Source organism: Medicago truncatula, chromosome 2 (assembly GCF_003473485.1).
Source record: "Medicago truncatula cultivar Jemalong A17 chromosome 2, MtrunA17r5.0-ANR, whole genome shotgun sequence".
Classification (NCBI taxonomy): Eukaryota; Viridiplantae; Streptophyta; class Magnoliopsida; order Fabales; family Fabaceae; genus Medicago; species Medicago truncatula.
The window spans coordinates 10,920,291-10,933,927 of NC_053043.1; the positions used below are offsets into that span (position 1 = coordinate 10,920,291).

At 35.3% G+C, this 13,637-nt stretch overlaps 2 protein-coding genes across 7 annotated transcripts in view; both read right to left on the reverse strand.

Moving 5' to 3' along the window:
* The window catches only part of LOC11412926 (elongation factor G, mitochondrial), a 33,772-nt gene that overhangs the window by 7,194 nt on the left and 12,941 nt on the right, over positions 1–13,637 (reverse strand). The gene's annotated exons all lie outside the window — the stretch shown is intronic.
* On the reverse strand, positions 1,610–13,060 carry LOC25486279 (elongation factor G-2, mitochondrial). 6 transcript variants are annotated; one of them, XM_024777468.2, is made up of 14 exons: positions 12,617–13,060; positions 12,020–12,247; positions 11,534–11,655; positions 11,312–11,462; positions 8,573–8,647; positions 6,912–7,007; positions 5,946–6,007; positions 4,973–5,039; positions 3,949–3,987; positions 3,641–3,679; positions 3,363–3,380; positions 3,138–3,207; positions 2,619–2,703; positions 1,610–2,236 (listed from the first exon to the last, which is right to left on the reverse strand). In XM_024777468.2, the coding sequence occupies exons 1-13, from the start codon at positions 13,043–13,045 to the stop codon at positions 2,642–2,644; spliced, it is 1,458 nt and encodes a 485-aa protein (XP_024633236.1). In that variant the 5' UTR covers positions 13,046–13,060; the 3' UTR covers positions 1,610–2,236; positions 2,619–2,641. The 6 variants fall into 6 exon arrangements, with proteins under 6 accessions (XP_024633236.1, XP_024633235.1, XP_013462976.1 ...); XM_024777467.2 differs by having other exon boundaries at positions 3,339–3,380; XM_013607522.3 differs by having other exon boundaries at positions 3,641–3,685.

Genomic DNA, 13,637 nt, shown 5'->3' on the forward strand with positions numbered 1-13,637 from the left:
ACGTGTGTAAAGTACTAAATAAAAAATATAAAAAATCCACTTAATCATTTTCTAATTTCTAAATTAAATAAATTAAAAAAGAAATTGAAAAAAAAAAAAGAGAAGGAAAGGCATGTGTGAGAAGGGGGTCACGTGAGGTTCTGGTGGACAAGAACAACAACTTCATCTATTTCCTTCATGTTGAGATTTCACACTCTTTCCACCATAAGCTTCTTCTGCTTCCCCTTCCTCTTCTTCAATTTTCTGGGTTTGAGAATTGAAATAGCTTCATCTTCCCTAAACCCATAAATTCATCCACAAATCAAAAGTTCATCCTCAAATTCATCCCTAGACTCATAATTAATCCCCAAATTCAGACATTTATCTTTCCATAAACTCAAATCTCATCTTCAACCCACAATTCCCCATTTTCTTCTCAACACCTCAAACTTTCGAATTGCAATATCAAATTAGTACTACAATTTTAATTTTTTTCTCAATCGCTGTAAATCAAAACCCAAACAGTAGTGGTGGTGCTCTGTTGATTTGAAGAACAATGTGAGGAGGTCGACGGTGGGGGCGCTGGTAATTAGGAGAGGGAGAAGGAGAGGCGGCGCTTAACCTGGGAAAGAAGAAGAGATGCACGTGTATTGGATTTGGGAAGAGAGAGAGGATGTGAACTTTGATTTTTGTGGTTCTGGATATTCAATAAAGAGGATTTGACTTTTGAGATTGAAGTTTGTTGTTGTTGCTTCAATGATTGTTGTTATGTTCAAGATTTATTGTCCATATGAATTTTGTTTGGGTTGTTGTGAAAGATGAATTTTGTTTGTTGTTGATCTGAGTTTTTTTTTTAAAGATTGTTGTTGTTGTAGAAGATGAAGATTGTTGTTGTTCTCTCAATTGCCAATTCCTTTGTTTTTTTTTAATTCTTCTATTTACACGCGTGGCATTTTGACTTAAAAAAAATGGTGAAATACACATGTGGCGTGCCAGCACCATTAATAAAGTGACACATCAGTGTTGATCTGGTCAAAATTGGCCAAAAGGTCACTTTTGCAAAGGGGCTAAACCATTGGGGGCAAAATTTTCATTTTTTTTAATAAGGGGTCAAAATCGCAACATTGATAAAGTTAAGGGGTCAAAACTGTAGTTTATCCTTAATTTTATAGTGAAAAATGCAAATGACCTTCATTTTAAAATAAATAAAACAATAAAATAAGGTGGTTTGGCTTAATATGCAAGGGTGCATGCTCTTCCTTCAAAAGCATTACTTTTAACATTTTTATTAATGTTTGTAGCTTTCAAAATACGATGCTAGAAATATGATGGAATTGGTTAAACCAATCTTGTTCTTATAGCTCGATAAAACCCGCAATCACATTTTACATGCGGTAAGGTTGCACCATTTATTGAACAATGTAAATGACGTTCGTTTTGAAAGAAATAAAACAATAAAATGGGGTGATATGGCTTAATATGCATGGGTGTATGCTCTTAACATTTTTATTAATATGTTTGCAGCATCGTGATTGGTTCAAGAAAGCAGAAGCGAGAGGAGCTATACCAAAGATATGTAACAAATCCTAAACATGTACGTTTAATTTTTCTATTATCCATTAAAAAAAAGTAGTATTAAAACTTCTTTTATATTTCTTTGATTACATGTTAAATTCAAGCTGTCTACTCCACTTTACATATTAAAACTTCTTACACTGTAGAAACAAGTCTTGGACGACATAGCAGAGAGAGTCACCACTATAGACATGCGAAACTTGCTGCAGAAGCTAAAAAGTATGAAAAACACTTGCCGGGTCAGACAATGATTTTGTGCTCAAGTGATTTGTGGGTCAAGTTTGTCAGATCTTTACTTCCATCCTTTTCCCAATGATACAAAATAGGGAACATTATGGTCATTTGTAAATTGCAAAATTCCTTACGAATATTGTCAATTGCTTTTTTTTGCATACTTCTTCCGACTTTGCCCTGAGGCGAATATTTTGCGAGCTTATGATTGCTATATCTTTGCTTCCATCGCTTTCATATCGATGCAAAATCAAACCATTATGGTCATTTGTAAATAACAAATTTCCTTATAAACACTGTCAATTGCTTTTTTTTCATACTTTTGAATATCTGAAGCATTTCTACTAGAATTAGTATATTTCTTCAATCTCACTCCCAATCTCTTGTTTTGAGTGCCTCCCCCAAATTTCTCGGCCAATTCAACACCAAACTCCAACGTTAGCTGCAAAGCCTGTAACCAATTCACAATATCGAATGCTTGAAATAAAAAAATAAAAATACAAGTGATTTTAGTTCAACCCAAATCAATCTCAAGTGTAACTAACATGTGAAGAAATTATCATAACATCAATACTTTTCCTTTAAAACTGAAAAAACGTCCTCGAGTTGTTTCTTGCATAAACAAGTCACATTAGCACTATTTTTGAACGGAACTGAGTTTGGTACGTGTTACGTAATTTCAATAATGAACCAAAACATCTCAGCTCCGTTCACAATCACAAGTGCTTGTATATACAAGGGACGAATTCTAAGATGGACCACCTTGATAAGTAAGGTGGTCCATTAAAGGCAAGGGTAGGGAAGTTAATTGTCATAAAAAAGAAACTGCTTACTTGCATTCCAGAATCTTTAAGGCCTACACAGAAACATCAATAGAAGTCCTTGTATATCTTACTAAACCATCAGTAAAAGTATCTCCTGGTTAAATAATGAACACATCGCATTAACATTTGCTTCACCTAGCATATTTTGTTGAAGAGGAATGCCCAAAATGTAAGGACATCAACTTGTTGTTACATGTTGTATGAGATTGGATTGTGTTGTTTAACGGGATTTAATATAGAGTCACAAGGCAAATGAGTTTGGATTGTGACACGCAGAAAGACTTGTATTGTTTAAAATATTTATTTGCCAACCATTTTGGCTCCTTCATTTAGGTTTATCTGATGCAGTTTTCAGTATTTTCGAGCCTTCAAATGAAATTTACTCTCCAATAAAAAATATAATATCCGCAGTTATAAAGAACTTAAACCACCAACAACAGATTCTTGAAAAATTCAATCTTGCAAAAAAAGAGTACGTAGAATTCAGGAAATGCAACAATATGCTTTGAGAGAAGAAAAAAGTATAACCTGATGCATTATTGACATCATGTACCATGACTATTTCTCCAGCATGAGCCTCTTGAACCTCTTGACTCTCCTGTCAATTTGAGAGAGAATCCAGATTAGAATTTATTAAGAGATATGGCAGAACAACAATACAAAAGTTCTCCAAAAACATTCGATTTAATGAGAAAATTCACAAATCATGGTGAAAATCTAAAAACCAACCCCGGTCTTATCATAATTACGCACCCCGATCAAATAAGGAACCTGCATTTTCAGAAAAGAAAGGCTTCAGCCACAAAATAACTAGTCTTAAAATGCAATAAATGAAAGCAGAGACATGAAAATGATCTTATGAGTGCACACCATGACATTGTTTCAGTCGTGTTTCATGCCTCATTAAACTAGTAAAAGTTAAAATTCGAATTTAAAGAGATGTGACAAAACAATTATACAGAAGTTCTCCAAAGACATTTGATATAATGGGAAGAAGAATCACAAATCAAGGGGGAAATCTAAAAACTAACCCCCATATCATCTTTACGCACTTCAATCGAACGAGGAACCTGCAGCTGTAGAGAAGAAAAGCTTCAACTACAAAACCACTAGTCTCAAAATGCAATAAATGAAAGTAGAGATCTGAAACAGTCTTATGAGTGCACGCCACTGCACCACTGCATATTGTTTTCAATCATGTTTCATGCCTCACTAAACTAGTAAAAGCTAAAATTTGAATTTAAAAAGAGATATGGCAGAACAGTTTTACAAAAGTTCTCCAAAGACATTCGATTTAATTGGGAGATCCACAAATCATGGTGAAAATTTAAAAACTAACCTCCACCTCATCATTACGCAACCCAATCAAATGAGGAACCTGCATTTGCAGAGAAGAAAGGCTTCAGCCACAAAATCACTAGTCTTAAAATGCAATAAACAAAAGCAGAGACATGAAAATGATCTTATGAGTGCACACCATTGCGTATTTTTGCAACCATGTTTCATGCCTCATTAAAATAGTAAAAGCTAAAACTAGTACTAATCTTTGTTGGAGCAATGTTTTTAGAAAAAGATATAAAATGAGGTGACAAGCCTGAATATGCAAGACGATAACATTAGAAGTACGGTTGAATAGATACTTTTCTGTGGGATAAGTTTCTTGAAAAAAATAGTCAATGTTGCTGGTAGGAAGTAGCAAGTATGAATTTGAATCCACTCACTGTGTTAGAGACTTGAATTCATGAACTAGTAAGAAATGGATAATTTGATGGTAAATTAATAATGAAAGATCCTATAATTGTGTATATCGTTGTTATTCTTCTCAAGCCATAATTTAATTAGAATAACTAGGATTTAATTTGTATACACTGACTGTGTAATTTTTTTTTACACATACATCCCAATCAAATCACTCTATGATACCACCTTTTTTTAGATTAGATCCTAAAATATCTATTTGGCATGATTTGATTGGATGCATCAGTAAAAAAAATTACATCGTCAGCGTGTAGAAATTTATCTCAATTGTAGATTATCATAAATGTAATTTTTTTTTTTTTTTGAAGCCAAACTAGCCCCACGGAAATTGACACTGGAGAGAATCAAATTGAGACCTCGAGAACAGCATACGCTAAGGTCTCAAGTCAACACCACCAAGGCAACCCACATGGGTTATCATAAATGTAATCTTGAATTGAGTCATGGTGTCATACATTTATTAAAAAAAAGAAAAATTGAGTAACCAGAAACAAAGATTAGGTAACATTAACATAGCAAAAAAGAAAAGCAGATCCACAATGCAAAACACCTTGTGCACCAGACCAATGCAATCAAATTAGAATGGCGAGGAGCCTTAAACTTACCTCAAACGTCTTGCCAAAGTTAAGGTCTGTAATAAAATCTCCCTTCCGAATGACACCTTCATAGATTCTTCAACCAATAAAAAAAATCAATATATATGTATAATATTACGAATCAGGATCCGTAGACACGAGATGTCAAACTTACACCATTTCTTTGTAGAAGGCAAATAAAATAAATCCCGACGTTGAATTGAAGATTCTTGTTAAGTAAATCAAACCTAGATAAATTCATAAAATTTTGAAACTAGATGATATTGTGTCACATCATCTTATTTTAACATATACTACGATATTAAAAACATGGCTTAATTGCACTTTTGGCCCCCTATCTTTCCAAAAGTTGCGATTTTGGCCCCCTAACTAATTAAAATACAAAACAGCCCCCATTGGATCTTTGGCAGTTTTGGCCCCCAAGACCACTTTTGACTTAGACTTCGCTGACGTGGCACCCACAATGGTCGACACGTGGCACCTCAGTTAAGGGATGTGGGTGCCACGTCAGTGAAGACTAAGTCAAAAGTGGCCTTGGGTGCCAAAACTGTCAAAGATCCAATACATAAGGGGCTGTTTTGTATTTTAATTAGTTAGGGGGCCAAAATCGCAACTTTATAAAAGATAGGGGCCAAAAGTGCAATTAAGCCTAAAAACATATGTAAATATCTATTATTAAAACAAAATACCATCAAATGTCTAAATTTTTGAAGTTTTGTATACAAGATCGGTTGGATTGAATTACTACTCCTACATTGAAGTGTTGTATACAAGATCGGTTGGATTGATTTAATTCTCCTACATTGAAGTTTTTGTATACAAGATCGGTTGGATTGATTTAATTCTCCTACAAAGAGTTATTTAAGGTGTAAGTTTGTTAAGTTTAACACATGTGTCAACATATCCTAACTTATACTCTATATTATATAAAGACAACATCAAATTTAAAATAGGATTTAACCACATTTAAAGGTTAAGGTACCTTAGATATGTTATTTGACCAACCCTCTCCTTCAATGTGAAAGCCAATGCCACAAGTATATCCTGTTAAAATAGCCCAATAATATTCTTAGTAGATTAAAAGACAGCATAACAACCATGTTTATCAAGATTTTGTGGAACAGTGCGGCCTTTGTTATGTTGTGGTGCATTGGATTAGAGTGAAGAAGTTTAAGTGTAGAACTGTGCAGTCTTTTTTACTAAGAACCCTAAGTCTGTCTCTCAGCTTACAAAACTGAACACTGGTCAATGGCTTTGAGAGAATATCATCAATTTAAGCCTGAGCAGGAACACAAGTCACGACTAGAGATTTGCCAAGAAAATTTTATCGAACAAAGAACAAATCAAGGTCCATATGTTGTTTGGTTCTAGAATGCCGAATCAGATTAGGACTCAGCAAAAGTGCTTTGACTGCCGCAATATTGGCGTGAAGGCAGGAATTTGCAGCTCAAGTATGGATAACGCCTTAGAGGTAACTAGGGCTATGAACCACCAAGTTAGAACTAAGACATAAGAGTGCCCCGCAGTTAGACCTCAGATTATCTACATCAGAGACCCTATCCCAATCAACATAATAGTTATGGTCACATACTTCAGTGCACCAACCACGGACATGCAGGTGGAAAGATCTTCCATGCAGTCTGAACAAAACTGTAACAACTTAGGATTCCTAGGAAGGAGGTAGAGATATCCTTGGTAGAGACCATCTATGTTTTCTGGAGTAACCTCTGACATACTCCAACATACTTGGGCAAAGAAATAATCAGAGCCTGAAGAAGCATGCTTAACCTCTATACTAAGAAATATACTAAAATCAAATATGAATATTTCCTGTTTCTAGAGAATCTAAATATTCAAGATTCAAGAAATTGGCCGCCAAATCAAAAACTTAAATTGCAATTTCAGACAATCAAGATAACAGAGGATAAAGTTTCTTTGAATTTGGTACCTTTTCCCCATTCTTAGATTTGTCGAGAGAATAATTACTAACTTCAGTTGGACAGGGCAAATAATTAGTTACACCATCCAAAAGTAGTTGTAGCCCCTGTAGCAGAATCAAAACATGAATAATGTAAGAGTGATAAAACACAATATTAAGAGCTAGCTTGTATTGTATGCATTATTCAAGCCAAAATCAATGTTATCAAATAGCGGCCATCAGATTGCAGTGAAGGATTTTTGCCAACTGCGATGGCCAATTTGTGATCAAGGACGGCGGCACCATGGTGTTTTATGGCAGAAATAGTGCCTAAATGTATTATTCAAGCCAGAATCAGTGTTATCAAATAGTGGCCATGGCAGATCACAATGAATGATTTTTTACCAATTGCTATGGCTAATTTGTGAAAGATGGTGGCAATATCACGTTTTATAGCAAAAATAGCGACTAAATTGGAGAATTAATGGCCTTCTTCCATGGTTCACCATCTGCAATCGTTAACACCAGTCAAAATAGCAGAAGCGCTTACAGAGAAAGGACCCTCAGCCGAACCACAAAAATTCTTTGATTCTTTGTCAAGAAACTAATGACTAAAGGATGACCCTCATTCTCCCCCACTCCTAAATATAAGCCCATAGCTAAGCATATCTAACTAGCCAACTCAACATAATAACCTACTCTCCTCCTGGGTCCACCATTCTTCCTTCTAGTATAAATCTTTCAGATCATATCTCTCTTTTCGGCTTGAATCTAACATATGATCCAAGTCATGTTCAGCCTCTTTCGTCTTATATCACATTGGGATTTTAAAAGTCTTGTTTCTGATATAAAAATAAATTGTGGTACTCAATCAAGATTTTTAAGTAATCTAAATAAGTTTTGTGGTATTCAATTCAATCACGAAAATTAAGGTGTCTAAACCTAGTCGTATTCAATCAAGACTTTTTACAAATTACAACAAGTCTTGTGGTATTTAAAAACTTTTTAACATCGATGGATTGTTTTATATATTAGATTTGTTGGACATTGTAGTGACTTTTTAACTTTTAGTCATAAAATGTGTTGCCCTATAACATGAGATTTCTTAGGATTTTCAACTTTTATTTCAATTAGTTGGAACCCCTTCGATCTGTAACAAAGCCTTATAAGAGAAGAAAGTTGACAATTTTTCAAAATAATGGTAGATCATAAATCAGATTTCCCCCTACAACCATATTAAGGGAATGGAAAAGGCTCGGAAAATACTAGCTAGCTTTTAAAACAGCAAGATTCTAAGTAGATTTTATCAGACAAAGATTCCTCTTTTATTATTTACTATTGTTTATCAAACAGCATTATTCTAATTTCTAAGTACATTTATATGACACTGATTGCTATTATTTATATGACATACGATTTGACCCGACTCAAAAAGTTTGCAGGGTGACCTGACATTTATGATTGGTCATGGACCACTAATAGCCATCACGCACTAAGAATGCTACAAGGGAATTCAATTTCCAAAGTGAAGTTTATGGAAAACCCGAACTAAATTATATCAAAATCATAGTAACAAGTCAAGATTAAAGAAAAAAGGAACAAAATGCATCTACATGAGAAAGTGGATGAATGAAGGTCAAGACCATACAACAAAGAATGCACATGTGAATTCAAGGTAATTCAATGGTTACCTTATATTTGAAAGCATAGCCACCCATGAATACTGGTATAAATTTCCGTGCTATGGTGACCCTACGAACTGCTTCCTACACAGACAAAAGTAATAATTAGTTAAAATATATCACTATATTTGAAAAAGCATCTGCCTTCAGAGGTGCGGGGAAAAAATGTGGGTTTTCCAAAGGATCTAACCCTAGAATGTAATATAAAGTGGAAGAGTCGGGGATCTGTACTTCAACTTCATTTCAAAACCTGAGGGATAATACTTATTAGTGCATATATGCCTAGTTTGTGTTGTCGTTGGCGGATTATAGTGGTGAGCCAGAAATATATGTCAAACATACGAACACTATCAATATATGTCAAGAACCATGGACTAAATTGAAAGAAAATATTATGTCTCAATAACAGTATCATAAACAACTGACAACCACTTCATATCAAATTCAAGACTTAAAAATAACAAGTTATAATAAAGCAATGCAAACAGAACGTCTATATCTCCTATCTTCTACAAGCCCAACATAATCATCTTCATAGTCATCAACAAACAGGTGGGGAGCTTCTTCTTCCTATTTACCAACGAGAGGGGACATATCAATTTAGAGGAGTGGTCATTGTGAGAGATGAGAGCATTAACCGGCAACTGTTGGATTAAATAAATATTTCAGACTAAACCATTTTTTAAACATGGCTCATGCTCAGATTTTTTCCTGCGCTTAGTCTTCCTATGTTCTTCTATGGTTTCAACCTGTAAAACCGATATTCATAACGCACAATTTCTTCATCTGTTTTAATCGAATTTGAATTTATCAATGAATTTACCTAAAATTACAAACACCAATCCTTTTATTGTGCATATTTTGATTCGGTTACGTCACTTTGTTCCCTTCTATTTTCCATTCCTTATCTAGTTTTTATGCGGTTAGTCATACCAATACATAAGCGGTGATGTTGAAGCTGCACCCAAAGATTATCTATCATTAGTAATTGGCATTACCCCAACATCTAGTAATGAAAAAAGTCAATTTTGAAAATAAGAAAAAACCTAAGAAGCCAGAAACAGAAAGAGACGGTATACTAGAGAAAATATCTCAAGTGTTATTCTAAGAGTTAAACATCACCATTTCGTTTATTTAAACCAGTCATCAATATCTTTATTATCTAACAATTCGTTACAAAACTTGCTTGTACGGTGAGGAGTGCCTCCTCTTTATAAACTCTTCTCAAGAATCCTATATATCCAATATGGGACTAAATCCCCTCGAGTGTTGGCCGCTAACACACCCCCTCACGCTTCAGCCCGACCCAATGGGCCTGAAGCGTGGACGATGCAAGCCCAACGATGGACCCGATAGGCTCTGATACCATGTAACGAATATGGAGGTCTAACTCATCCTTACAAAACCGGCTTGTACGGTGATGAGTGCCTCCTCTTTATAAACTCTTCTCAAGAATCCTATCTATCCGATGTGGGACTAAATCCCCTCGAGTGTTGGCCGCTAACAAGATATTGATGGCATGGTATCAGAGCCTATCGGGTCCATCGTTGAGCTTCCTGCATCGTTCACGCTTCTGGCCCATTGGGCCGGGCTGAAGCGTAAGGGGGTGTGTTAGCGGCCAACACTCGAGGGGATTTAGTCCCACATCGGATAGATAAGATTTTTTAGAAGAGTTTATAAAGAGGAGACACTCATCACCGTACAAGCCAGTTTTGTAAAGGTGAGTTAGGCCTCGATATTCGTTACAAAACCAACGGTTGCCAATTAATATAAATATATATTAGGAGGATGAAGATGATGGAATGGTTAAGAGGAATGGAAACTGAAAAGGGGATTTAGTGAGAGGGAGAAGAGTAAAGAAGAGGCTAGTGACTCATTAAAGTAGAATTTTAAATCTGGGGTTTTGCTAGAAGACACCTTTTATGAAGGTGTCTTTTAGCAAAATTATAACTAAAAAGTGGAAATCACACCTTGAGGTGTGGGTTGCTAAAAGACACCTTCATGGGTGGCTTCTAGCATAACCCATATATATATATATATATATATATATATATATATAGGCTGCTAATTTACACCCACCTAAAAACACTAAGGTGTAAATTAGCAAGCTACACCCACTTATATTTTACTAAAACACCCTTTTGTTTCTATTCTAATTAAATTTAAATAGAAGGGCAGTTTTGTAACTATCTTAAGGAAGATCCTTAATAAAGAAACAAGAAGACAATGACATGCTTAAGGTACAAAACATGTAATAAGGACAAACTTTTAAGGAAACAATATTTGAAATGATGAAAGTGGGTGTAAATTAGTGAGGTGAGTGTAAACAATTTGATAAAATTTATAAAAATGAGTGTACATAATCAAGTGGGTGTAGGTTGCTAACTTACACCTTGGTGTTTTTAGGTGGGTGTAGCCTGCTAATTTACACCTTAGTGTTTTTAGGTGGGTGTAAATTAGCAGCCCATATATATATATTTTACATGGTTTATTATGGTATCATATCCGGGACCCATGCAACATTCTATACCTTTACAAAGTGACAAATCTGTGCTTTTTTTAGTCGATACACATCTAGGATGCTCAACACTTTAAGACAATATGTTGATAATGATAAACTATTTGTCAAAAGTAGAACATATGACAAATCTTCGCTAAATATAAAACCAAATAATTTTTTTGAGGGGTAAAACCAAATAATTAACTTGCAAAACTCCAATGAAAATAATGACACTATTGCCCTCACACCTCAAGTTCAGCTCCTGATATAAGTCTGTCACTGGAAAGAGCTTCAGCAAGTTTATCATCCACCTCTGACACGGTTTCTATGAGTTCCTGTCTTTTTTCAGACACCGAGGCTTCCATATGTGCAGGAACTTCCTCAACGAAAACCTTTTCTCTGCAATCAGAAACAATTGAGTAATTTGAATAATCATGGATATAACCAAGGGAGAAGTCTCAGAAACGGACCCATTTGAACCATGAAAATAGTAGGCCTTTAAGTGCACAAGATCAACAAGTCCCTTAAGATCATCTTCCAAGCCTATTGGAACTTGGATTGCAGCACAATGATGTTGAAGCTTAGATCTTTCCTGAAAAATAAAACAAAATGGTCTACAAATAAAAACAACAATTTGAATTATTATATTGTAACGCTGAGATGGTGTGTGTGTGTGTGTGTGATAAGGGATAAGGAGTAAAAGGTCCTAGGTTCAAACCCGGACAAAGGGACGGAGGGAGTAGCTTTGATTTCAATTTTTTTTCCTACAATGATGCTACTGAAGTTCTCTTTAGAAACTAAACAAAAGCCAAAAAAACTAAAAAAACCCATGTTATCAATAGAAGTTTGTAGCAGGGTGATTATGATGTGCGGCACAAAATAGAAACAAATGCTCCACTATCCGGGATTGACAACATAGTACAAAACCTAGAATCTATGATGATGTTGTTGTTTACCTGATTTAAAACTTGCCATGGATTTGCTCCCTTGTGGTCAAGGTTGTTTATAAATATAAGTCTTGGAAGTTGGTATCTTATCATTTCCTTATCAACAGCAATGGAGTGGCTTTGCACCCCATTGACACCACAAAGAACATCAATGGCACCGCCGTCAAATGCACGCAAAGCAGTCTCAACCTCAACGGTGAAATCATCAACACGACCAGGTGTGTGAATTATGTTAATCTGCAAAGACAAAATGTAATTAAAAAAAAAAACATTATAAGTTTACCAACATTGATTCAAAAACAACTTAAATTTTGGTTTCTTAGAGCAACCAAAATGAAGATATCAATTTTTCTTTTGGTATAGAAATAAGTGTGTACACATCACTCATTTATAATTTTTTTAATAAGTACTCAAACTCAACATCTCACACAAATTTCAAATTTCTTAAATAAGATTCATTGATCAACTATCAATAACTTTGTATCATTATATTTCAGTGTGGGTCCAAATTTAAGATTAGGGTCATAAGTGAGACCTCTTATAACACTCAAAAAATATGTTCGGTATAAGAGAAATTTGGGTCAACATACAACAGTACTACCTTACCTTATGGTGTTTCCAGTTAAAGAAAGTGACACCTGCCCGGATATTTTTATTCCACTTACTCTGAATGTACTCTTTTCTACTACTTTCTTCAATCTCCTTATGATACATCTCATTTCTTCTCCTAACACGGTGCATCTCTTCTATATCACCCTCATATAACAACGACCTCTCTCTCTGGGTCACCTTTTCAGGGTCGATCAGCCCCGAGATCCATATGTTGCGCACCCGTTTCACTGACTGCGACTCCGACGAAAACTGACGACGGAGCTGCTGGAAACTGGAAGAAGAGAGAAAGGAGGACCTTGAAAAACGACCCATGGTGGTGGTGGTGGTGGCGGCGGTAGTGGAAGATATTTTGAAGAAGAAAACCGCTGTGGCTGAAACCGCGGCGCCGCAAATTGAACTCAGCTGTGTGTGTTCTTGAAACATGTTTTTTTCCGTACTATTTCAGATAGAGTAAATAGTCAATTACCCCTGAAATTGTAACTTTTGTCAAAAACCCTCCTGAATTTTGCAAAATGTCAAAAACCCTCCTGAAATTATCAAGCGTCTGTCAATTACCCCCCTCCGTTAATTTCCTCCATCTAACATGCTGATGTGACGGTTAACTGTAACACCCCGTTTTCCCAATATACAAATTTCATAAACAATTATCAGAGTAAAAACCATAAACGGGATATCACATAGAAACGTAATCCATAAACAGTCAAATAATAATTTAACCTTCACAATATCTTTAACATAGCAGCGGAATATTTAATTCAAAATCATAAATCAGTTTGGCACGTAGGCCCCATCAAAAATAGTTCATAATCCATAACATAATAAAAATAACATATTATCCACGTAAGAGAATGAAGCATGTTATAGCATATAACCCCATCCCGTTACGTATCAGAGCGACCTAGACGACACAGTGAAGGCAAGGCCACTCACGACGGCAACTGCACACTAAGCACGATCACCTGCAAGTTACCCATACGAAGGGCAACATTTTCAAGCAGAAGGGGTGAGATTTCAT